The following is a 25,186-nucleotide window of genomic DNA, read 5'->3' on the forward strand; positions in this document are numbered from 1 at the left end:
GCCGGATGCTGAAACAGGGGTAGGAGGTGCTGGTAGAGGGGGTGCTGGAGATGAGGTGTGAAGGCCACTCCTCTCCCATCGGTCCATCCTCTCCATCATCAGATCCATTGCCGATCCTATTCGGTGGAGAACGGTGGTGTGATGGAGGACCCTCTCCTCCATTGACGGGAGAGGAGGTGCGGCTGCTCCTGCTGATTCCATTTAAAAAGGTGCGTGATTCTGTCACGCGGGACTAGGTGTGTGAGGTAAGAATCAGGCGCAGAGAGCAGAGAGTTCCAAGGGAGAAGTGCACTTTAATGTGGCACCAAAATACAATGCCCAAAACACAGGGTGCGAAAATTACGGACCAACCCAAAGCACAGGGTACCCAGTCCGGAGCACGAACACACCCCACAACACGTAACACTAGAATAATCCCGCACAAAACAAGGGCGGGTCTACTAGCCTTAAATAAGGACGCCCATCAGGAAAACATAATAGGACAAACAGAAACGGAAAAGGGATCGGTGGCGCCTAGTAGGCCGGTGACGACGACCACCAAGCACCACCCGAACAGGCAGGGGAGCCAACTTTGGGCGGAAGTCGTGACATAATAATTGCTAGTGACTTATTTGACCAGTTATATCCCATTTTTGGCAAGCTATGAAAATCCTGGAAAGTCATGGTTTGTGCATCACCTGCGTATGTGCCAGGGGGCTATTGCCAGATGAGAGAGAGACAATTTCGCAGCAGGTAAAATAATCATATATATAACAGACTAAATAGATAGCCAATTAAAAAATGTGTGTAATTTGGCTAGTTATCTCGCTAGTGTAACTATTTAGCTATTACCATTCATTAATGTAATTGTCCGAATAACTTTGCACTGGCACTCGTGCATAACCACAAATGGCCAGCCAACACACAGTTGATGAAACCAATGCAGCATACTCCGATTGTAAAACCAACTCTCAAGTGCTCAAAACTGGCTAGGATTATCCTCTATTCAATCCTGGCCATGTAATTCTGACAAAGTAAAAAAGTATTATTAGAATAGCCTAATTGACAAGTAACTCCTAAACTGTCAAGATCTCCCCTGAACACTGAATATTTTAACCTTACAAATAGATAAACATCTTAGTTAGCTACTTCACCCACTTTAGCAATTTGATCCCTGGTTCATTGAATGAGGGATTTTTTTTATAAAGACATCAAACGTATTTGTCTGTAATTGTAATGTTGTAAGGTGGTCAACTCTCATTCTGGAGAGTCCACGAGAGCTACTGTGCGTGCAGGCTTTTGCTCCAGCCCTGCTCGAACACACCACATTGTAAAAAAAAACACACAAAAAAACAGGACCTTGATAAGCTAAATCTGGTGTGTTTGAGCAGGGTTGGATAAAAATCCTGCACATCAAGTAGCTCTCTAGATGGACAGTTGAAGGACCACGTGTTTTATTCAGTAGCCTATCAGTGCATTATTTTACTTTGTAGGGGGTTAATTAAGTGCCTTGCTCAAGGCCACAACGGCAGGAGATATAATACATAGTATCAGAGACCAGCAGCCTTCCATTGTCAATACCAGTGATAATAATGAAGGATATTTTGTGAAGTGGTTCCTTGTATCATACAACACAATTTTCAGGCATCATTTGGCCCATGGTATTACAGACCTTTTTTGAAATGAGGTTTCAGACAAGTAAAAAATCTGTCCTACTTACAAGTGGCTAAAAAAATTAATGTCAAGCCCTGTTAAGGTAAAAATGAAAGGAGAGTGGTTGGTAACGTAAACGTCTTCAATTCTCATCATGGACAATTTGAGCTAAGTAGCATGTTAGCTAACACTAACTCCTAACTTTAATCCCAACCCTTAGCCTAGCTAACGGTGGTAACAACAAATTGGAATGCGTAACATATCATACGTTTTTGAAATTCGTGACATATTGTAGGAATTGCATTTAGTAACATATCATATGAAATGGATGATGGACATCCAGAAATTGATACATACCATATGAAACGTAACATATCAAACTAAACGTAGTGTCTCGGATTTAATTACACAGATATACAAATTAGTTCTATCGATCTCCATGGTTGATACAAGTTTATATTTCAGCTAAAAACAGTTTCGGTTATTTCCGCTGGTCTTCGATTCTATTCGTAAACTGATACGTTTGCATCTGGTTCGGATATGTTCGGGAGCTTTCGACATGGTCGGTAACGGTCGTTGTGTTCAAATCTTCAGAGCTACTTCTGGCCTGGATACTGAAATAAGAAAGGAACTGAAGAAAGAGGGAAACAAAAAACAGTGGACGAGAGAAGGAGCCTGACAACGGAATGACGGTGCTGCAGGAACCTGTTCAGGTAAAGAAGTAGTTTGCTATACCAAGAAGAGAACTGTCACATGCAGGACGAGGAATGTATTGTGGCCTGCATGGTTACCTCCCTACCAGAAAGGTCCACTACTGCTACACCGAGGCCTGAGAAGAAATGGTTTGGCCTAGCCAGCTAGCATTCTCCGAATAGTTGCTTCGTTGTTAAAATCGGTGAACTAGTGCCTGTTATTCAATATATACCACACATGGGTACTCTTTAGAACGGCCACTGTCAGCCAGGTATACGACATTAGATAGCGGTAGGTGCCAGCTAACTAGGTGCTCAGTCATTAGCCATATTTAGCTAGCGACATTAACTCGCTACTAGTTATGGAGCCTCAACGTTTGTTTTTAAATTATCTGGTTAATGTTAGTAATCTAGTTAGCTACTGGAAAACTAGACTAACATAACTTGCTAATTAACGTTACTAACTTAGACTGACAGTAAAGTGAGTTTTTCAGATAACGTTATCTAAATTAACTAAAGTTAGTTAGTTAGCTAAACATTACAGCTGATCAGATTGATGGTTGACATTATTTCGATATCATTCTCCCTGTAAAATAACATTAGCTAACGCCAAAGTCGTTAAGCTAGCATCTAAGTTAGCTAGTATGTCGACCAAGGTTTAAGTTATTTCAGATTGTATTGTAAAATGGGCATTTTGACAGCTGAATTGAACATATTGAAAACCATTGGCTAGTTAGCTAACTACTCAGTGCTAGCTAACTACTCAGTGCTAGCTAACTACTCAGTGCTAGCTAACTACTCAGTGCTAGCTAACTACTCAGTGCTAGCTAACTACTCAGTGCTAGCTAGCTACTCAGTGCTAGCTAACTGGATAACTGCTGCCTGCATTGACATAGCGTTTGAACATTTGATGCAGCTAGCTACTTGCCATTTACCGTAATCTTAAACATCATCAGATCTGACGTAGCCAAGTAACGTTACCTCAACTAACAGCCAAGTACCTCAATTTGAGTTGAGGTACTTAGCTAGACGTTACATTGCTACGTTATCCTATGGCCACAGATGTTGGTATTGATATCGAACGACGAAATAACGTTTAGCTAAATGTTTGACACTTACCACGAAAAACTGAAATTCGCCTAAGCCCTAGACCAGTGAAAGCCCCCCCAAAATGTAAGATAGCATTGTCTGCCCGTCGAATGTAACTAGCTAATGGTTGTTTGCTGTGTCAACATTTCATAGCCATCTAGCTAACAGCCAGCCATACGATTGAATAGTTCGCTATAATAAGCTGCAAGCTTTCTATTCAAAGAATGTATTATCAACGCATATGTGTATTGACTGATTAGGTCATTGATTATTAGTGAGTTGTAAAGCTTGCTGTCAGAGCCACCACCAGATCAGACAATCATAGTAGGCTGTGTGACAATATGTAGAGATGCAGATGTGTTTGTCTCCCTGTGTCTAGGCTGCTGTTTGGCATGCACTAAACCACTATGCCTACAGAGATGCCGTGTTCCTGGCCGAGAGACTATATGCTGAAGGTAATGAAATCTACCCCTCATGTCTTAAGAAGATCCTGTCCATGCTGCAGCACAGCTGAGCTCCTCCTCTTTCAGCTTAACATTACTGTGCAGACAACTGTACAGTTCCACCTGATTGCTTTAATCCACACATATACCCCTGAAAGGTTTTGACATGATGGTGGCTTGTGGGGCCTGACTGACACATGCAAAACAGGTTTTGGAACACATTGTCATTTCTTATAGAATAGCCTGTAGGCTGCTGTTGCTTTAATGTGGAACGCAAAACACTGCAGTGGGCTATTGGGCTATAGCGTAGACGTGAGTCGATCAAAATAACATTTCAAGTATGAAAATTGGTCACATGCCAAAAGGAATCTAATGCTGCCAGTGCAAGTATGAAAATGTCAGAGCCAAATTAATAAAATGTATATTTATAACTCAGTCATCTGGGATTGTGCTTTTGGTGTTTGTGTTTGTGTCAGGGTATGTATCTCTATGTTAATTTAAGCGCAAATTATGCAAATGCCTATTATTTGGATGCATCTCTTATCCTCCTCACAGTGCATTCGGAGGAGGCCCTCTTTCTGTTAGCCACATGCTACTATCGTTCGGGAAAGGCCTACAAGGCATACCGCCTTCTCAAGGGGCACAGCTGCACAACGCCACAATGCAAATACCTCCTCGCCAAGTGCTGTGTGGAACTGAGCAAGTAAGGATGTTATTTTGTTTCTGGTGTTTTAGGTCTCATAGCTATGACATTGTGCATGCTTTGAATGCAGAATGTCTGGATAGCTCCCTTCCTCTGATCCCTGTATGCTCACATAAGTGGTCCGGTCCTCTTCTCTTTCCAGGCTTGCAGAGGGAGAGCAGATCCTGACAGGGGGGGTCCTGAACAAACAGAAGAGCCAGGAGGACATTGTCACAGAGTTTGGAGACTCTGCCTGTTTCACATTGTCCCTATTGGGGCAAATCTATTGGTAGGATAACCATGTTCATTACTTCATTGTTGACCAATCTAAAGCATGTTCGGGTAATGTTTTCAATTGATTGTTGATTGCTTGTGTGCTAGCTATCACATAGCAATAGCTAATGTTTTACTATGCAACTGAGTGATAGACGTTGCACCCTAGTGAAGAGGGTTGGGCGTAGCAGTGCCTTGATGTTTGTTTGTCACGATGGACTCGTTTATTGTATCCTGAAGGAAACCTTGTTGATTCATCTTCCCGTGGTGTTGCTAATGAATTAAAGGGAGCAGAAATTGAGAATTGGAGAGGAGGCATGTCTGTGAATGACATTTGGATGTTACCTTGGTCAATTCAAATGGACTATTTGAATGCAGGAAGGGGCTGCAGCAGCCTCCTAAGCAGAGGATGTCCTTTTCTACAGAGATACTGTATTTAGAACATGATGTGAGCTCAGCCAGTGGGCTAGAATCTCCGAGCATTTAATTATCACTTAGTCATGAACGTCATGTTACAATTTAGACATGCATGAACCACAATCAAAAAGCTGTTGTCTCAATTTCTAAGGTTTAACCATATCAGAAATCAGACTCTAAACAACAACGTTGTATGCTGGTATATTTCACAGTGCTGTTGCATTATTACTGTGTGATGTCAGGAAAACCAATGTATCGGTTAAGCAAAGGTAATTGGTCTGGTATCTAACATGTGTGACCGTAATACAACCATAAATGCACAGCGAGTGGTTGCTTCCTCTTATAAATTAGATTTGAGGTACAGGAACAAGCTAATCCTGACAAAGATATTAGCTGGAATGTTCTGAATTAGATTAACGTAACCAGGCGCTATGTGTTTTGTTGTGTGATTGCACGTTCGTGCCTGTCACCCACATGCGTCACTCAATATCGAGAAGATAATTTTCTTCTTCCTTCTGTCTGTGCAGTAAAACGGATCGTCTGGCCAAAGGTTCTGAATGTTATCAGAAGAGCCTGAGTATGAATCCTTTCCTGTGGTCTCCCTTTGAGTCCCTCTGTCAGATCGGTGAGTCAGTCAATCAGCTGGGATGGGTGGTAGGGTAGTTAGTTATATAATGCATGTTAAGATGATAGAGTACAATATGTATTTGCATTAAAAATAGTTTGATTCACTCGTCATTGTAAGACAAAAATGTGAACTTACACTGGTCCTTATCCCATGCATGATGGCGGATCCAAATCTAATTCCCTAACCAGTGCTCAGGCTCAAATCCACTCTATTCCCTCCCCCTGTTCTTAAGCTGATTGTATTCACCTGTATCTTTGTTGTCAGGCGATCGGCCGGACCCAGAGCAGATCTTCAGACTGACGTCCCTGCAGTTCTTTAGCGGTGGGAGTGGAGCCCCTCCCCTGTTCCCTATCAGCCCTGCCCACACACCAAGCCACAACATGCCCCACCGCCAGGTGGACACGGTGCTCATGGAGACGCCCCAGGACACCTTAGTACGTCCCTTCGACTCTCCCTCCCCCTGTCCTTTTAAACCCAGTATTCCTGTTCATATTTTTCTAAGGCCAGGTTTGGCTCTCTTTACAATGATGGCTTGCATTGCATTGGCGCCAAGATGAGTGTTTGACCTGGTGTTTGGTTAGGACTGTGGAAGAAGGTGATCTGTGAACACTAGGGGTGTAACAGTAAACGTATTCTTACTGAACTGTTTGGTACGGGGACCTCGGTTTGGTCTGCAATGTGAACCCAAATGTATATATTTGTTTTTATATATGTGTGTGTGTGTGTGTGTGTATACACACACACACTACCGTTCACAAGCTTTGGGTCACAGAAATATCCTTGTTTTTGAAAGAAAAGCACTTTTTCTTTTGTCCATTTAAAATAACATAAATTGATAGGAAATGCAGTGTAGCCATTGTTAATGTTGTAAATGACTATTGTAGCTGGAAACGACTGATTTAAAAAATAATAATAATTATGGATTATCTACATAGGTGTACAGAGGCCCATTATCAGCAGCCATGACTCCTGTGTTTCGATGGCACGTTGTTAGCCAATCCATGTTTATAATTTTAAAAGGCTAATTGATCATTAGAAAACCCTTTTGCAATTCATTTAGCACAGCTGAAGACTGTTGTTCTGATTAATGAAGCAGTAAAACTGGCCTTAGACTAGTTGAGTATCTGGAGCATCAGCATTTGTGGGTTCGATTACAGGCTCAAAATGGGTAGAAACAAATAACTTTCTTCTGAAACTCGTCAGTCTATTCATGTTCTGAGAGATGAAGGCTATTCTATGCGAGAAATTGGCAAGAAACTGAAGATTGCGTACAATGCTGTGTACTACTCCCTTCACAGAACAGCGCAAACAGGCTCTAACCAGAATAGAAAGAGTGGGAGGCCCTGGTGCACAACTGAGCAAGAGGACAAGTACATTGGAGTGTCTAGTTTGAGACACAAATCCTCAACTGGCAGCTTCATTAAATAGTACCTGAAAAAAAACACCAGTCTCATTGTCAACAGTGAAGAGGCGACTCCGGGATACTGGCCTTCTAGGCAGAGTTCCTCTGTCCAGTGTCTGTGTTCTTTTGCCCATCTTAATCTTTTGTTTTTATTGACCAGTCTAAAATATGGCTTTTTCTTTTCTTCTAGAAGGCCAGCATCCCAGAATCGCCTCTTCACTGTTGACATTGAGACTGGTGTTTTGCGGGTACTATTTAATGAAGCTGCCAGTTGAGGACTTGAGGCGTCTGTTTCTCAAACTAAACACTCTAATGTGCTTGTCCTCTTGCTCAGTTGTGCACCGGGGCCTCCCACTCTTTCTATTCTGGTTAGAGCCAGTTTGCGCTGTTCTGTGAAGGGAGTAGTACACAACGTTGTACGAGATCTTCAGTTTCTTGCCAATTTCTCGAGTGGAATAATCTTCATTTCTCAGAACAAGAATAGACTGACGAGTTTCAGAAGAAAGTTATTTGTTTCTAGCTATTTTGAGCCTGTAATCAAACCCACAAATACTGACGCTCCAGATACTCAACTAGTCTAAAGAAGGCCAGTTTTATTTGCTTCTTTAACCAGAACAACAGTTTTCCGCTGTGCTAACATAATTGCATAAGGTTTTTCTAATGATCAATTAGCCTTTTTAAAATGATAAACTCGGATTAGCTAACACAACGTGCCATTGGAACACAGGAGTGATGGATGCTGATAATGGGCCTTTGTACGCCAATGTAGATTTTCCATTAAAAATCTGATGTTTCCAGCTACAATAGTCATTTACAACATTAACAATGTCTACACTATATTGCTGATCAATTTTATGTTATTGTAATGGGGGACAAAATGTCCTTTTCTTTCAAAAACAAGGACATTTCTAAGTGACCCCCAAATTTTTACCCGTAGTGTGTATATACACACAGCACCAGCCAAATTTGGACACCTACTCATTCAAGGGTTTTAATTTATTTTTTACTATTTTCTACATTGTAGAATAACAGTGATGACAAACTTTGAAATAACACGTGTAATAAAGTAGTAATTAAACAAATCTAAATATATTTGAGATTCTTCAATGTAGTGCCTTAGACCGCTGCGCCACTCGGGAGGCCCCAGGACCTCTAATTTTTTAGTTAACCTGAAAAATCTGAAACCTGGAAAAAACTCAATGAAACCAGGTAAAAAAAAAAAAATGAAACAGATTTTATAGGGCCCTACATTATATGGCTCATGATCTGTTCCTGGGTTAGTTTGACATCTTTTGCCAACACTAAAATTATCTACAGTAACGTTTGGCATTTAATTTTCCGCTGTATCGAACCGTGACCCAAAAACCGCAATATGTACTGAACTGGGGGTTTGGTGAACCGTTACACCCCTAATGAACGCTTTATGATAAATGGCACTTCACAAGCAAAGACCACAGTTCTTTCTAATAACCTGCCTATCCAAATATGCAATGAAGAACTGACAACTGCTGTCTTGTTCCCTTTCTCTCCCCTGTAGGAATTAAACAGACTGAACCTGGAGTCTTCCAACTCAAAGTACTCGTCTCTGAACACAGACTCCACCATGTCCTACATCGACTCGTCTGTCATCTCCCCGGACACCGTAGGGCCTCTGGGTACAGGCAGCTCCCTGCTATCCAAACAAGTGCAGAACAAACCCAAGAGTGGGCGCAGTCTACTGGGGGGACCGGCAGCACTCAGCCCCCTAACGCCCAGGTACTGGTGGTCTCACCCCGTACACACACATAAGATGTTTTTTCTCAGTAGAGGCTCTATTACATGTGTTGGGCTGTTTTATCATAAGTGGATTGACACAGGCACGCATTATTTATCTGCTCATAAGTGTCGTGTGGCACTGTATTTTGAGTGTGGCGTGATTCTATGTGTGTTGAGGCACTCCCACATGTTTCCCCCTGACTACTTTTTCAGTGTCATTATGTAGGGTGTCCAAAAATGCACTTTGGTGATTAAATTTCACTTCCTTATGTTTATAAAATACATTTTACCAAGACAAATATGATTATTCATGTTCTAAATCTTTCAGTTGGGGTCTTTTAACAAATCAAAAAAGTCCTATTTTGTAACCTAATACATCTGTTAGTTAATAAGCACTAAGTTTTGTTGACATAGCGGTGAAGGTTCCTCATAACTTAAGGATTTAGCATTTTGTGGTTGTTGTCTTCAAAGTTGTTTCCGTGGGTCGCAAGAAGCTAAATTAGCATAACACGAGCTGAATTTAATGTAAAAGGCTTTGAAGGTAAAAGCTTGGAACACACTCAATGCTCCATTGACATTTCACAGAGATACATTTGTTTTTGTGAGAAATCTTTGAAGTAGAGCAGGAATTTCACATTAATACAAAAAGTTCATGCTAAAATATGGAAGCATTACATATGTCTCAACATCGATATCATTCTTACCTTTCTATTGTTTTATGTCCTGTGGATTTTATAAGAAAGATGATGAGTTAAACGGTGAGCCTGTCAGTTTACCTTATTAATTCTCGCACAGCATCCAGCCTAGCAGACGCAATGCTATTTTCCTGTATTTTGACCACTTCTTCTCTAGCCTCCATTGATTTAGTCATCATACAAGGGTGAAAACTCTAACATTTGAATGGATTATGATAGAGACATTAGTTTTCTTAGAGGAGTATCTGCCCAATTTAATGTTATTTTACCCATTGGTCAAAATATGCATTTTTAATTGGACAACCTACATTATAGAGGCATATGCATTGGCAGCGATCACTCCGCTAGTAATTTGTCCATGGCGTTGAAAATTGTAGTCAAGTAACATTATCTAGGTTATAATTTGATATTGTGCACCTGGCTGCAGTACATACTGGTCTCTTCATTCATTCATTCATCCTCCAACTCCATTGTCCACGAGACTGTAATGATAACTGGCTTCAGAGGACGTCTTGATTACTGCTTTTCCTCTGTCCTCTACGACGGTTTTGTTCTGTGAGGGCTTTTCTACTTGCGTTAAAGGCTTCTCTGGTACTGCAACTGGATGTAAATGGTCTCCATGGGGACTTCTGGATGATAGGTTAAATTATACAGAGCTGAATAAGTCAACAATGTAGATGAGATATACTGAGAATACATTTGAATGATCTTATTCCCAGTTTTGGAATATTGCCCCTGGAGCCCAGCCCAGGGGACCCCTTGTATCTGCAGAACTACTCTCACAGTGGCTCGGGGATGGAGCCACCCCCTCCCGGAGTCCCACCAAAGAAGGTACGCACGCGTCATCGCTATATTGAAGACAACACGCCAACCGCTATGTGGCTCTCCTATTTGGAGCGTTGATCAAAGAGCAACACACTGTGTAAAAATTGTTCAATGCATGCTGAATAGAAAACATTTCAACTTCAGAGGAGATTCCTTTAATTTCAGTGATGGATTGAACAATGGAGGTCAAAGATGTTTTGTTAGAATTTTTTAAAATGTATTTTTAAATAGCTTTGTTCCCACTTTTCCCTCTTCAGTCTGTAGCGAGAATCAGCCAGCCGGGGACGAAGTCGGTGTTTGCACAGAGTGGCAACAGCAGGGAGATCATCCCGATCTCCTTCAACCAGACTCAGACCACTGCCCCCCCACAGACCAGGTATGTGCTCTTTACAAGGCCCATATGGACCCATGTTTACAGCATGGAAATGCAGAGATATTGCCAAAAAAGACAGCTGTCCTCACAATACTTGTTTATTTTCAGTGAGAATTCATGCAGGGTGAAATTATGTAATGTTATGAAATTGTGATCCATACTTGTTTTGAGTCAAGTGTTGTACTTTAAACTTGAAACACTGCAGCATTTTTGCTTGGTCAAAATGTCACTCAGGGCATTGGTGTTCTCTGTGCTAGTGGTTGTCTAAGTATGAAGACCTGATGACCATTGTTGTGCTCTGTTTGTCTGTGCCTACTGTAGTACTACACCTCAAGTGCTGAGCCCCACAATCGCTGCTCCCCCCAACGTGCAGCCCAGACGGAGCTCCAGACTCTTTACCAGTGCCAGCTCTACTGCCAAGGTAACATAGAAGAGACTCGGTGTTTGAGTGGGTTTTTCCTTTAAACATAACCAAATACTGGAATTGAGATGGACAGTAGTATTTGTGGTGCATCTTTTGAACCAGAAAAACAAAAACATCAGTTTGCTCTCAAGTCTAGCATTTTAAGTAGTGTTATGATATTTATGAGCAGAGATTGCATTTTATATGTATTATTTTGTTCTATATAGAATAGAGGTTGGCACTGGGCTGTGCTGCTGAGATTCTTGGCAAATATGTTATTTTTCCTATTACCAAATATCAAAAGGGGGGGGGCAGACATGGTTCTGATGTTAGCAGAGGTCTTTGAAATGCTAAACACAAACAAACATTCCTCAACAGGAGAATAGCAAGAAGCTGAAAATGAAGTTCCCCACCAAAATCCCCAACCGGAAGACCAAGTCAAAAATGGGCAAGGGAGGCATCACCCCATCCAACCTGAACGAGAGCATTGAGATCCTCAAGCTGGACTCGTCCATGACAGACGGGAAAGTCAGTATGGGCTCTCCTCAGTTCCAGGCCTTCAGTCTGCAGAAGGCTGCTGCAGGTGAGCTGGGACACTGTTAGAATCAACTCTCACACTTTGACTTTCAGTCTTCTTTGCCTGACCATATCAAGATGTAGGGATACACTGCCATTAAAAACAAATGATGTCAAAGTAATGCAGTAGTTCTCTGACTTTTTAAAAATTAAGTTGCTGTTATAATTGTACTACATTTCTATAGTCTTATTAGCCACCTTGTCATACGATATCCTTACAAGTCCTTATCTCCAAACCCCTCTTTTCCCTCTGTGTTCCAGATGGCCTGATGTCGCTGATGCGAGACATCGGCCGGGGGTACCTGGCCCTCTGCTCTTACAATTGTAAGGAGGCTATTAGCATCCTGAGCCAGCTGCCCTCCCATCACTACAATACAGGGTGGGTCCTGGGACAGATCGGCAGGGCCCACTTTGAGCTGGCCGAATACATGCAGGTAAGGGAGAGCCTTCTTTTGCTAGGTTCATCTTTCATACATAAAACAGGGATTGTGGGCATCTGAAGCTAGATGTGCTCCTGTCCTTACTACAATTCGACAGGGTTAAGACTGTCAATGGATGCAAAGAGTGGTCGAGGGCTGTGCATGGTGGCTTTTGCTACTTCTCAATGGCTCGATTAGAAACTTTTCTCACTATTCACCTCCTGTCCCCTCCCTGCAGGCGGAGAGGATCTTCTCAGAGGTGCGGCGCATCGAGAGCTACCGGGTGGAGGGCATGGAGATTTACTCCACCACCCTTTGGCACTTGCAGAAGGACGTGGCCCTGTCGGCCCTGTCCAAAGACCTCACCGACATGGACAAGAATTCACCAGAGGTACGTAGTTAACTAACACACTGGGACAAACAGTTGCATGTACCGTATTCACATGTCCTGGACTAAAAAGTATGTTCAAATTAGAATTTTCCATTGGGAAATGCTTACAAGTGATTCTGTCTTGGAGTATGGTTGCCTTAATTTAAAAGATCCATATTTTTGCTCCTTCTGCTCCTCTTCTATTCCTTCCCTCCTCCCCAACTCTCTCTCTCTCTCTCTCTCTCTCCTTGTCCCCTTAGGCATGGTGTGTGGCTGGTAACTGTTTCAGTCTGCAGAGGGAGCATGACATTGCCATTAAGTTCTTCCAGCGTGCCATCCAGGTGAACCCGGGCTTTGCCTACGCCTACACGTTGCTAGGCCATGAGTTTGTCCTCACAGAGGAGCTGGAGAAGGCTCTGGCCTGCTTCCGTAACGCCATCAGAGTCAACACACGCCACTACAATGCCTGGTAAGTTAGTGCACAACCTTGGAGTGATAGTGGATGTGACAAAATCTGAATTACAATCGTAATAGATGTGAAAATGCTCTATTATGGTTGAGAATGAAACGACTGAACAAATGAACAATGAAACAGCACAGCAAGTAATTGAAAGAAATAGGTTTTGATTATGTTTTACTGGTAATTGGGACATGCGTAAATACCAACAAAATAAATTTTTGGTTTTCGTGTGTGTGTTTCAACTAACTGTACTAAAATGCTTAAAAGGCCGCTAAAATTGTAAATGTCAGTATCTGGTTTTTTGGCACGGAAAATATTGGATATCTATCGGCCAAAAAATGTCATATCGGTGCATCCATATAATTGGTAATCCCAAAAATATCAGGTTTTAAAATCACAGCTGGCCTGTTACATTGTTTGCTGCCTCCATTCGGGATGCATCGTTTCAGTTTCAATGACTCAATATAAAAACGGATGAATGTAACTAAGATTTGGAATGTCAATACAATCAAACTAGCAAGGGAATGATCACAAGTCCATCATAACGTGGCTAATAGGCTAGCATATCTATTTATGTAGCAAGCTAAAAACATGGAGCCTAATGTTAGCTAGCTAGGATGTCATGCCATTGGAGGAGTGAGTAAGTGACCCCCCTCCCCTCATATCGTTTTTCGGGTGGCTATACGAAGCTAGAGATGCAGGTGTCATTTGGTTAGCGAGCAAGAACTTGAATGACTGTTATACAGTTAGCCAGAGTGAATTTGCGAATGCAAGAGATATGCTATCTACTCTAATTTCAGAGTACTCTCGTCTGAGTATGCCAGAGCGCAGAACAACTGATGAATTTACAAACGCACAACACCTCCTGAATATGACCGGTGTCAGTAAACATAGGCAAAAAAAAAAAGTTATAGTTAGTCAAGAATGCTCTAGATAACATGTAACCAGCTCTTCTACGGCAAGTAAAATGGTCAGAGTGAGGCGTTCTCACATTTGTGTCTGGAAGTAGCTAGTTAGCAAACTAGCCAACTTTAGCCAGTTAGCTTAGGTGCTTGGTTGGGACAACCATGCATTGGCAGGCAAGCTGCAGAAGGACAAGGCTATAATTCCCCATTGTTTAGCTGAAAAAGTTTGAGAGTGTTTATCTAATGTTCCTTAGTTAGATTTGATCTCCTCTTGCTCTGGCTAGCATTAGTTGTTGGTCTTGTTGATGTGCATAACTGAGGGAGAGAGCCTACCTTTTCATGGTTGTTTGATCAATAGAAATAAAGTTCCCAAATGTAAGAGGACTCCCGTGTCGTTTACATATTTGCAGAAATCCATTCGGATGTATTTTGTGGCTTTTGGCGAATGCGTTCTAATGATCTAAAGTTGCGCTGTTACAACTGCCTGTAAACACAGTCCAGTTCAAAGTGAATGATTGCAGGCCCATGTAGCAAATGGCATGTTTATAGAAAGGTCTACTGTTGCTCTGATTGGCTATAGCTCACCAGTCTGTGTAGATTCCGGTCCTGGACAAGACATGTTTTTATGAAATTTTATTAACGGCAGGAACTATTAATTGTCCAAATGCACGGCCGCTTTCCCACTTTATATTGCTATAGAATTTACACAAATGCCTTAGTATACGTAATTCCCTAACATTCTAAGAATTTATGAAATGTGAAAATGACCAGTGGTTGCTTGTCAGAATTTAAGTGTCATTCTTCCTAGTGTGTATATGAACAGATTTGTATACGATTTTATGTCGCTAAATTGCTGTCAATTCCACTTTAAATGCAACACTGTTTCTCACACAAATTATTTTCAAAGAGTTGGCTAACAGCAAGCGCGCTACAATAAAACTTATTGTTGGGTTATTCTTGAAAAGGGAGAAGCTAACAAATTAGCAACAACATCCTCTATGATAACACCTACTGCAGCCGCAGCAAACTAGCCGCCGAAAAAAGCTAGCTAGCTAGACCGTGGGAAAACTACTGCTCGCTATTGCGCAGAAGTGCAGACGTTTCCGTATGTTTTTGTAAAAAATGGTCCCACTCATTAAGTCAATGTGATTGGTTGATTTCATTGTCACTACAAATTTTTTCCTTATTACAGTTGAATAGCAGAAGCCTTTTTCTAACTTCTGATGGTCTAGCCAATGGCTGACTTAGCTAGGTAGATTTATTTCCCCAGAGACCAGCAAAGAAATCCTGATTTGGATAATTTTTTCCTCTGCAGCGTTAACCTGTTTTCTTTATAACAAAAACTAAAGAGATTAAATCAAACTCCATTGAAAATAATAGAATTAGCATTATTATAATCATAATTGTATAAATCCTTCGCCTGTAGAAGGCCCATTGTTCCCCACTGTGTTTGTGTTAGTAATTATTTTTAGATTGGCTCTATTTTTCCCCAGTATGCATTTTTTTTCACTATTCTGAATATCTAAAGAATCCATATGTTCTGAAATATGAACACAGAAATACTGGACATTTTGAACTCTTATGGTGGGGATTTGACAAAATTACAGTCATGGTCTTGAATTGGACTCTGGTCTTGACTATGTCTCGGTCCCTTTGTCCACCTCCCAGTCTCGACTCGGTCTCGCTTAACACAGCACTGTATTACCTTAATGCAGATTAATAATCTGAAGTCTCAGTAAGGAATTAAAGCTAAAATGTTGTGTTTTGATGTTGGTGAATAATTCACGATTATGGGAGAAACTTGTTCTCATCTCTCTTTCTATCCCTCCATCTCCAGGTATGGCTTGGGGATGATCTACTATAAGCAGGAGAAATTCAACCTGGCAGAGATTCACTTCAAGAAGGCACTTAGCATCAACCCTCAGAGTTCTGTGCTCCTCTGCCACATCGGAGTGGTGAGTGGCCCACTACACTCAGTCTCTTTCAGCTCACTCAGTCTGTCAGGGCACTTCAAGACATTGCATGCTGATTTTTTTTTTTTTAACCATCTTTATGTTTTAGAAAACTACTTTATAAATCATATGTATTATTGTTACTATTTTCAAAGCCTGTAGTATTTTACATTTGGTACTTGAGCCATATTTCTCCAATGTTCTTTATGGCACTAACTAACGTGCTCCATGTTTCCTGTTGTTTCCACACAGGTTCAGCATGCACTGAAGAAGTCTGACCATGCTTTAGAAACCCTGAATAGAGCGATCAACATAGACCCCAAGAACCCTCTATGCAAATTCCACAGGGCCTCCATCCTCTTCGCTAATGAAAAGTACAAGGTAGGTCCATATGGCATTTCACAAGCGAACACTGACTAACCTACTTTTCAGCACAATTCCTCTTCTTCCGTATTAATATTATCAATGTTCACTGTATTGTCTATTGGTTAAGTCTAAGCAAACAGTTTTTTGTGATCCCTATTCAGGCGGCTCTTCAAGAGTTGGAAGAGCTGAAACAAATAGTGCCCAAAGAGTCCCTTGTTTACTTTTTAATAGGAAAGGTAAGCAAATGTAAATTTATTTTCTTTGTGGGGATTACGAGGAAAGGAGCTGACCATAAGTGAAGAATTAACGGTCACTTTGATATTCGTACTCAATAATAGACCACTTTACACTCACCTCTCAAATCTCATAGTCTGACTTTGTGCAATAGACTAAATAGCTATGAGATGTTTGACATCAAATTTGATTTGTCACATGCGCCGAATATAACAGGTGTAGTGTAGACTTTACCGTGAAATGCTTACTTACGAGCCCTTAACCAACAATGCAGAGTTTTTAAAAAGTAAGAAACATTTGCTAAATAAACTAAAGGAGAAGTAGTAACCCAATGAAATAACAATGAGACTATACAAAATGTACTGGTACCGAGTCAATGTGCAGGGGTACGGGTAAGTTGAGGTAATTGTGGGGATTTAGTGACATATATCCTAGTTTACGAATGTATTCATATGGATGGTGTGTCCTGCTCTAATCATATGCTTTCTTCCCTATTGCTCCCCTCAGGTGTATAAGAAGCTGGGCCAGACCCACTTGGCATTGATGAATTTCTCCTGGGCAATGGACCTGGATCCCAAAGGAGCCAACAATCAGATCAAAGAGGCCATAGACAAGAGGTACCTCCCTGATGACGAGGAGCCTGTCACTGAGGACTACCCCTATGACTCAGGTACAACCACTGTGACTGCCATGACCAACTGACACATGGCTTTGACCATTTAGTTCTCTGTTAATGATGGCAATGACCTGTACATTTGTTATGAGTTGCATAATTTATGAATGCAAAATATGACAGCCTTAAAATTAAACATTGAGTACTAGTAGTAAATAATTGAGTCAATATACGTCCGAATTTGAATAGTATATGTGACACACTCCAGAAAGGTGTAGCCAAGTGGCCTACCACTAAAGTACACATCTTAGGGTGAGAATGCCAAAATGGTCAGGTTTCTGTCTCTGTATTTGTTACTTCAAGAAGGAAGCTGAAAAATGTCACTGTCAGAGCCATGCTTTGACCTGTAACCTCCACCTTGTCCTCAGCAGCTGAGGTGGAGGAGTCGCAGGAGAGCAGTATGACCGACGCAGATGACACACAGCTCCACACTGCCGAGAGCGACGAGGTCCTGTAACTCACCTGACCCTACCCCTCCACCCCGACCCCTCTTTTGGACTTAAAAACCATGCCAATCTGGAGCCAACCGCTGGACTCCAGTATTAAAGAGGAAGAGGAAAAAAAGGAAAACAAACTGCTGCTAATACAGTACCTCCGATTTATTTTCATCATCTGCTATTTCTTGGTTTCGTTTTCTTCTACCCCTACACACACCACTACCACCACCATCCTCGTCCTTCTCCTGTCATGCCTTAGTCCTCACTGGCTTATCATTCTCGTCGGCTCCCATGCAGCCATGTGTGGACGTTTTTTTTTTTTTCTGGTTTGTTTTTCCTAGAATACCTCATCAGCACCACATCGCCCCATCAGTGCTGATTTTGAATGTCCTGTCCCTCATCATTGAAAGAAATCACTTTCGCTTCTTTTAGGTTTGGAGCGCTGCGCTCATGCCCACGGAAGAAAAATAAACAACAAACATTCATGGAAGTTCCTGTCTTAATGTTTAGGGTTTTTTTATGTTCTTTTTATCAGCTTTACTCTGAATAAACACTTGTGTTATAGCCTGTAACTCTTTGGTTCCTCTCTCCTGGTTGGTCTGTGATTAAATGTATGGGAGAGAAATGAGGACAAGCACATTTCTCGCCTTTTCTCTGGGGCGTTGGGATGTCCAAGGTGTTCCAACCATGGTTATGGCCCGGCAAGTTTCAGCTAAAGCAGACAGATAATATCTCCAACTTGAGAACTAGCAATGACAGATGTCTCGATCACAGATGAATAAATAAAAGTGACATTTAACCATGTTTGTTTTAGAAGTGCCTCTTATTGACAACGATATGAGAAGCCAGTGGTTCATCAACCTTTCAACAAGATTTGATGTGCAGTTCTTTTGAGGTGATTCATCATGAAATACTTCTCGAAACAAATGTGCTAAAATATGATAATCATCCACAGGTTTAGCCTGAGTGTCGGTCTATTTGAACTATCATGCCAACTAGTCATTTGCCGTACCAAACATTTGGCTTGACAATTACATGAATGGAGTTGGAAAGACTACAAACTGATCTGGCACAAGGCTACCACGGGTTGGTCCTCACTGACCACATTAATACAAGGTATGATGACGGGGATTAAATACCCAGTTTCAATATTTGGATGCATCTGGTCTAGAATTAATCAACCAAACATCCAAGTGTGTGTTTGGGGAATTCCGCATTGATTCTATATGTGTGTATATATACAATGTTTCTTGATGTGCTTCTTAACGTACAGTTGGGAAAGGCAATCTCAGTGCCACATTCAGAAATATTGCCCCATATCAAGGAGTTGAAATGCCTTTCCTAAAGTTTTGGTCCTTTTTTTTTTCTAAGGCAAACAACTTAATTTGTCCTCAGCACAGCCAGGATAACATATTATGTTCTCATTTTGCAAGTGCTTTGGGGTATTAATTTAATGTGTTCTGTCTTTGGGGATAATGTCTGTTCATGTATATATGTGCTATTCATTTTAAGGATATTTGAGATTATAGAATAAACTACTTTAAACATGTCCTCTATTTGACTGCGTTGTACTCCCCCAAAATGTGATGTCAATAAATGTAAGACTTGTTGGCTGCGTCTGCCTTTACAAACACCCGATAAGACAATACATGTAAGACTTGTTGGCTGCGTATGCCTTTACAAACACCTGATAAGACAATCTATCTCAGTAGATGCTGATCAGAGTAAATTGGACAATGATTGGGGAACTGAACAACAGTTTATAGCCTAGTTTAAATTAAGTATGGATTTATATCACAAGTCTCAATTAATTGCATTGACAACACTGATTAGTTCATGATTTCTAAGAGCGGGGAAACCAGTATTGTTTCAGAACAGGAGATGAAGATAACTCAGTGGTTCTGACAGCAGTGGGAAGATATTTTCACAATCGAGGACCTGGATCAGAGAAGAACTGGGATGAGCATGTGCTGTATCCTTGCCCTCACTTCCATAGCAGGACATTGCATCTGATGCAAGCAGGAACTTGGAGCCAGTATAGGGAGGTTAGGAAGGTTATTTTAAGGTTAGTCTTATAATGTAGAAGGACAGAAAGACCACTGCAAGTGGGGCATGACATTAACTGACAATACAACTAGTCGGTTTCAGGTCCTCAACAACTGAGCCACTCCACATACAACCACCTAGGCTAGCACCATTATCTCTGTATAATGCAACTTTAGTCCAGCAATGTAATATTACACACTACAGCAGCCTGAAGAAAATCCCCTTCAAATGACAGTGATCCAATTGTTGTGACCCAGCATCAGCTTGTCAACACATCTAACACCGTATTAGGTTGCTGAAAAAGCAAATTAACAGCTTCGACTGTTCTCAGTCGCTATTACTAGGTACAAATTATGCTCCGTTTAGCCAATTAAGGGTTGATATGTGGAGACTAAATACAAAGTAATTTGTGGCAAATGATGTGGTGGAGACCGGGATAATTTGGTGAAATTGACGTTGAAGAGTAATTGGCTAACTATTTAGTTTAACCAAATTATTTTATTTTAAAGTATTGCACTGTTATTGAGCTTGTATATTAATGACAACAACTGGTAAACTTCCATATTATTTACTTTCAACTGAACACCCATCCGTGCAAACTAGAAGATATAAGCCAATCGCCATCGCTGCATAACCAAGTTGACGAATCATAGTGCTAGGCAGGCGGGTAATTCCGGTTCAAGACTGGTTGACTTGTGCAGGTAAGTGAACATGAATTCTTCACTCTGTCATGTTAAAACTGAGTTTATCTCACGTAATTTTACAAAACGGATTATGTTAGAAGATAAAATGAATAGATATGGGATTTAAGTGTTTTATTTTATATGTTATTGATTTATTTGATGATCAAGTTTGAAATGCTAAGGTACAACTGCTAACGTTACTGTGGGGTTGCAGTCAACAGGCCAAATAGTGTATATAACGTTAGCTAGCTATCGTTCTTCGGGTGTCGTACAGTAGGCACACACACTTGCAAAATTATATACACTATATAGTAAATAATAATTGTGATAACACTGATATTTAAAGTAGAATTTTGCACAGTAAGTCACAGTGTATGATATTGTGTATGTTTAGCTACGTTTATAAGTTAGTAATAGATTTTAGCGCAGGGATTGCTAGCAAGCTATGCTAGATGCGCCAGCTAGCTAACTTACTTAGACAAGGGCCGTGGAGTTCGCTAGCTATTAGCTAGCCAACATATTTGATTATGGGCTACAGCCCGTTTCCACAAAATCAGTCAAGCGAAAAGAGTATTGAGTCTCAAATGAATACACTTTTTATTCTTAATTTAGAAGACTGTGGAAGATTATGTCCTAGTCTAGTGTTACTGTAGCTGCACGTAAATATTCACCAAAATTCAACAAGATAACTTGCAGAATAATTGTTGAATATGGCACAATGCCAGGTCATTCTATAAATATAATATGATTGTCATACAAACTCAGAACAACAAAAATCAATCACATAATGTTCTGTACAAATAGTGTATTTCGACATTCTTTGTAGTGGCCATGCCAAGTAGGCCTATGTCAGTCATGATTTATAGATGATTATATATTATTGATTTATAATGCAGTTTCTTTGTATGTACAGGTACCTTGGACAAAGAAGTGGAGGAATTACCTTGTGGAAGTTACAGTGCATTCGAAAAGTATTCAGACCCCTTTACTTTTTTCACCTTTTGTTACACGTTACAGCCCTGTTATAAAATGTATTAAATAATCCCCCCCTCAAAAAAAAAAAATCAATCTACACACAATATCCCATAATGATGAAGTGAAGACAGGTTTTTAAAAATGTTTTCAAATGTATTCAAAAATAGGGTTTCTAAAAACCTTTTGCTTTGTCATTATGGATTATTGTGTATAGATTGATGAGGGTGAAAAAACTATTTAATCAATTTTAGAATAAGGCTGTAACGCAACAAAATGTGGAAAAAGTGAAGGAATCTGAATACTTTCTGAATGAACTGTACCTGGAAGATACAGTGGATATTTTTACCCTAAGGATGGATTTGGTTGGAGGTGAGCTTTGCTATTGCAAGGTATGTATACACAACACATGTGTTACATGATACAGTATTGATCATGTGTCATCATCATGCATAGAGTTATTACATGCACAGTGCTTTTTTAAATAATTTTGGACAGATTGCCAAAGTGCATTGTTCCTTAAATGACTGGTTGACATTTAACTATAATTTGAAATGATGTATCACTACAATATTGTGTCACTGTCTGGCATAGCAACCTGAAGACTGTTACAGAAATACTGTGCGGGAGTCATATGCTGACACAAGTGGAGGAGTGATTTATTCAATATAGGGGGCATTAACTACTAAATACCACTAGATGGCGGAATAGTACATTAGTAGAGTGGACAGTTGCAGAATACAGAACAGGTGGAATATCAAAGGCTGGGATCATAAGGCAGGGGATATGACATCCATATAGATGTTTATTGTCATCTGAAACTGTAAGCAGTTTTATGTTTGCCTAATGAAAGGAACTGGATTTGTAAGTAATATAGTGAAGGATTGCAATTAGATTACCCTAGAGGTTACAGGACCATCCTTTGCCTATATAGAGCTCGCCAGCTTGAAGTCCAAAAAAACATAAATGAGTAACCTCTGGTTCATTCAGCCATTCCTATTTGGAAAGAACAAAGTTTTGGGATAACCGCTGAAAATAAGGTCTGAGGTTAACACAGGCTTAGGAGATCTTATAAGATTTGTTCTATGAGATAATACCAGTCAGTTAACATGACCTTTATGAATTAGGAAGCGTTTCGTGTTTAAAAAACAAACAAAAAAATGCTTCAAAATTCACAAAAAGTGACGTTGGCTGATAAAGATTCTCACAGAACAAAACATATAAGATCTAAGCCTGTGTTAACCACATACCCAATTTCTGCATTTATCCAAACACCCTACAAAACTCATAGGCTTTGTCCAACGAACCATGGCAGAGTTAGTGCTTACAAAAAGACGCCATTACTATTGCTCTATTGGTTACAGTTACACGCATTGCCTAGCTGTTACCTTCAGATCTGCACATAAAAATGGTATTAGGAAGTGTTTTTTAAATTTTTTATATTGGTTTTTCTTGAGAAGGCAGGGGCACAGTTCAGGGGTGTATTCATTGTATCTTGCAACAGAAGCAGTTTACTGTTTTAGAACCAAACAGAACGAAACGGACCTAACTTTTTTTTTCTCATTTGGAGTTAACAATTTCTGTTGCAAAATACAAAACTTTTACAACAGAATAGGCTGTGTTGCCCATCTGTTGCATTGAAGAAATGAAAATAGTGTTGTGTTCTTTGGTTCCCCCTGGCCCTACATTAGAATTCTATGCAACACCCATATATTTCCTCTATGGGGTGAATGGGACACACTCTTTTCACGACACTTAGATACAAAGTGATTTTTGTAGAAGATTAGGACACCATTTTCTCTAACTCTTTTCCTAACCTTAACCTCAGTCTCCTAACCTGCTACATTAATTATCCTAACCTGCTATGAAAAGGTAACTTCGGTATCGAATTGGTGTGAAAAGAGTGTTTACCATTGGGGAATGCTATCATAACATTGCAGGGTAGTATCATAGATATTTATAACTAACCATGTGTCCTTGTCCTGGTTATGAACCCATAACGATTCACTTTCTCCAATCCTTAAGAACCACGTTTTGATTTAGGGTTATAATGAAACTGGATCCATTCCGGCTCTTGCGTGACATGTAATAACTGCAAGTCACGATTTAATTGAGCCATGATGGAAGACACAGCAACCCAGTTTCAGTCATTTAGAAAATGGAACGCTTGACTTTGGCTCCCTCTAGCGGAGATAGGCTGAAGTTCCACTAGTGGCGAGTATGAGGAATGTCTCCCGCCGCGGCTTTGCTCTCGGGTTCTGTTTGTCAGACTTGAAATCCGAGGGAGAGGAGCGAGCCGCCATTTTCTGTGTGACGCTCTCCCTAAAACGGCAACAATAAAAACGGATTGCGGTGGAAAATATATAACAAATCGTCGATAACTGGCGTTGGGAAACAAGACCAATTCAACCGCATTTGAAATAAACTCGATTGAACATTAATAATTGCAGAGGGAGAGAGAAGAGAGCAAGCTGACTCGGTTCCTCAAGTACTCGTTGTTTCGCCCATTTCGTGATTTCGGGAGTAACGCGGGGTTACCCAATTTGGATCGCACGAGACGGATTTTGTGAAGAGGCATTCTCGAATTATTTGTTTTTCAACATATTTTGTTTCCTTGATGAAATTACTATCAAAGTGCGGGATTTGTTTCTAAAAATTTAACCGGATCGGCTCCTCGTCACGTGGTAGGTTCCTCCTTTTTCTTTGTTACTTTTAACTCCGTAGTAAAAAATAACTTTGAAATGTTGCAACATCATTTAGCGTTTAACTTGTTTGGTAACCTGCATGCCGGCCATCTCGCATTTATAGTAATGCTCAACCATTCTTTTTTTAATATTTTTTTTTATGTTGCATAGCTGGGTCTACCTACCTTCCTTTCAAATCCAAGTTCTAGCTACAGACAGTATAGGTAACGTTAGGTTTCTTACTCTTACTGCATTCGCTGTAGCTGAACCATCTGCTGCCAAGGGTACACCATTATAGTAATCTTCAGCTAGCCAGTGAACATGAGCCATGACATTCTTAAATTATGGGAGAGTGCGGGGGAAAATACAGTTGACCAGACATAATCGTAAAACATTGATATCAACATTTAACTGTAACGTTACCAGCTACAATTGTGTCAATGTCAAGCGTTATTCGCCGAAGCTCTTGATTTTGAGTATCCAAATTACCCCTAGTCAGTCCACTAACATACTTGTATAAATGTATTTAGGCCGTTTAAAAACGTAGTTTGCAAGCTTGCTTTATTTCCCACGGTCTAATGCATCTCTGCGCCACCGCATTCTAAACTTAATCATGCATAATATACACAACCGAGCTATTCTATCGAATGATCGCAATCGTGCGAGGGGGGAACCATTTTCGCAACCCTTAAACGTTAACCTAGAAAATGCATTGTCGCATAAATCACATTATAATTTTGGATACATTTCCAATTGAGTAATTTATGGCGAGGTTTACATAATGGCGCAGCCACTGGCAGTTGCAGGCGCCACGTTTTCCACTAATTGTTTCATAAAAATAATTTCCTTTAGCAGAAACCAACCAAGTTAGTTTGCTAAAAAATTGTAACGTCAATTTAGCCTCAATTGTGACTTAGCGATATACACAAGGCCGCTAGAAAAAAAACAAGGAACAATATCATTGTATTCAATATCAACACATCAAGGTTTTGCCATGCCATGATCTCAACCGTCTCCTATGTGCTTGTACACTGTCTAACGTCAGTGCAGATATTGTAATTTTGTCCCATCCAAATATCAACCAGGAACCGTGTTCATGT

The 25,186-nt window shown here is 40.5% G+C and overlaps 2 protein-coding genes across 7 annotated transcripts in view; both read left to right on the forward strand.

The window, feature by feature from the left end:
• Positions 1 to 1,526: 1,526 nt before the first annotated feature.
• On the forward strand, positions 1,527 to 19,250 carry cdc27 (cell division cycle 27). 3 transcript variants are annotated; one of them, XM_024432906.2, is made up of 20 exons: positions 1,527 to 1,640; positions 2,227 to 2,345; positions 3,793 to 3,868; positions 4,412 to 4,559; positions 4,702 to 4,827; positions 5,756 to 5,853; positions 6,121 to 6,290; positions 8,796 to 9,013; positions 10,428 to 10,539; positions 10,791 to 10,909; positions 11,228 to 11,327; positions 11,688 to 11,892; positions 12,147 to 12,319; positions 12,543 to 12,695; positions 12,935 to 13,143; positions 15,877 to 15,994; positions 16,244 to 16,372; positions 16,519 to 16,593; positions 17,099 to 17,261; positions 17,633 to 19,250. In XM_024432906.2, the coding sequence occupies exons 2-20, from the start codon at positions 2,319 to 2,321 to the stop codon at positions 17,719 to 17,721; spliced, it is 2,508 nt and encodes an 835-aa protein (XP_024288674.1). In that variant the 5' UTR covers positions 1,527 to 1,640; positions 2,227 to 2,318; the 3' UTR covers positions 17,722 to 19,250. The 3 variants fall into 3 exon arrangements, with proteins under 3 accessions (XP_024288674.1, XP_024288673.1, XP_024288676.1); XM_024432905.2 differs by lacking the exon at positions 1,527 to 1,640 and adding an exon at positions 1,647 to 1,735; XM_024432908.2 differs by lacking the exon at positions 1,527 to 1,640 and having other exon boundaries at positions 2,160 to 2,345; positions 17,636 to 19,250.
• A 2,392-nt stretch (positions 19,251 to 21,642) lies between these two features.
• The window catches only part of kansl1b (KAT8 regulatory NSL complex subunit 1b), a 79,977-nt gene continuing 76,433 nt past the window's right edge, over positions 21,643 to 25,186 (forward strand). For 2 of the 4 annotated variants that reach the window (XM_024432909.2, XM_024432911.2), the window contains exon 1: positions 23,658 to 24,086. The gene's annotated coding sequence lies outside the window, so the exon portion shown is untranslated. Of the gene's footprint in view, positions 21,795 to 23,656; positions 24,087 to 25,186 lie in introns of those variants that run through there. The other 2 variants (XM_024432910.2, XM_024432912.2) reach the window with 2 other exon arrangements.

This window comes from Oncorhynchus tshawytscha, linkage group LG09 (genome assembly GCF_018296145.1).
Source record: "Oncorhynchus tshawytscha isolate Ot180627B linkage group LG09, Otsh_v2.0, whole genome shotgun sequence".
Classification (NCBI taxonomy): Eukaryota; Metazoa; Chordata; class Actinopteri; order Salmoniformes; family Salmonidae; genus Oncorhynchus; species Oncorhynchus tshawytscha.

Coding starts and splice junctions, on each gene's coding strand:
- cdc27 (XM_024432906.2), top strand. CDS start 2,319: ATGACGGTGCTGCAGGAACCTGTTCAG. Junction 12,696..12,934: donor TGGACAAGAATTCACCAGAG/GTACGTAGTTAA, acceptor TTGTCCCCTTAG/GCATGGTGTGTGGCTGGTAA. Junction 16,373..16,518: donor TCGCTAATGAAAAGTACAAG/GTAGGTCCATAT, acceptor ATCCCTATTCAG/GCGGCTCTTCAAGAGTTGGA.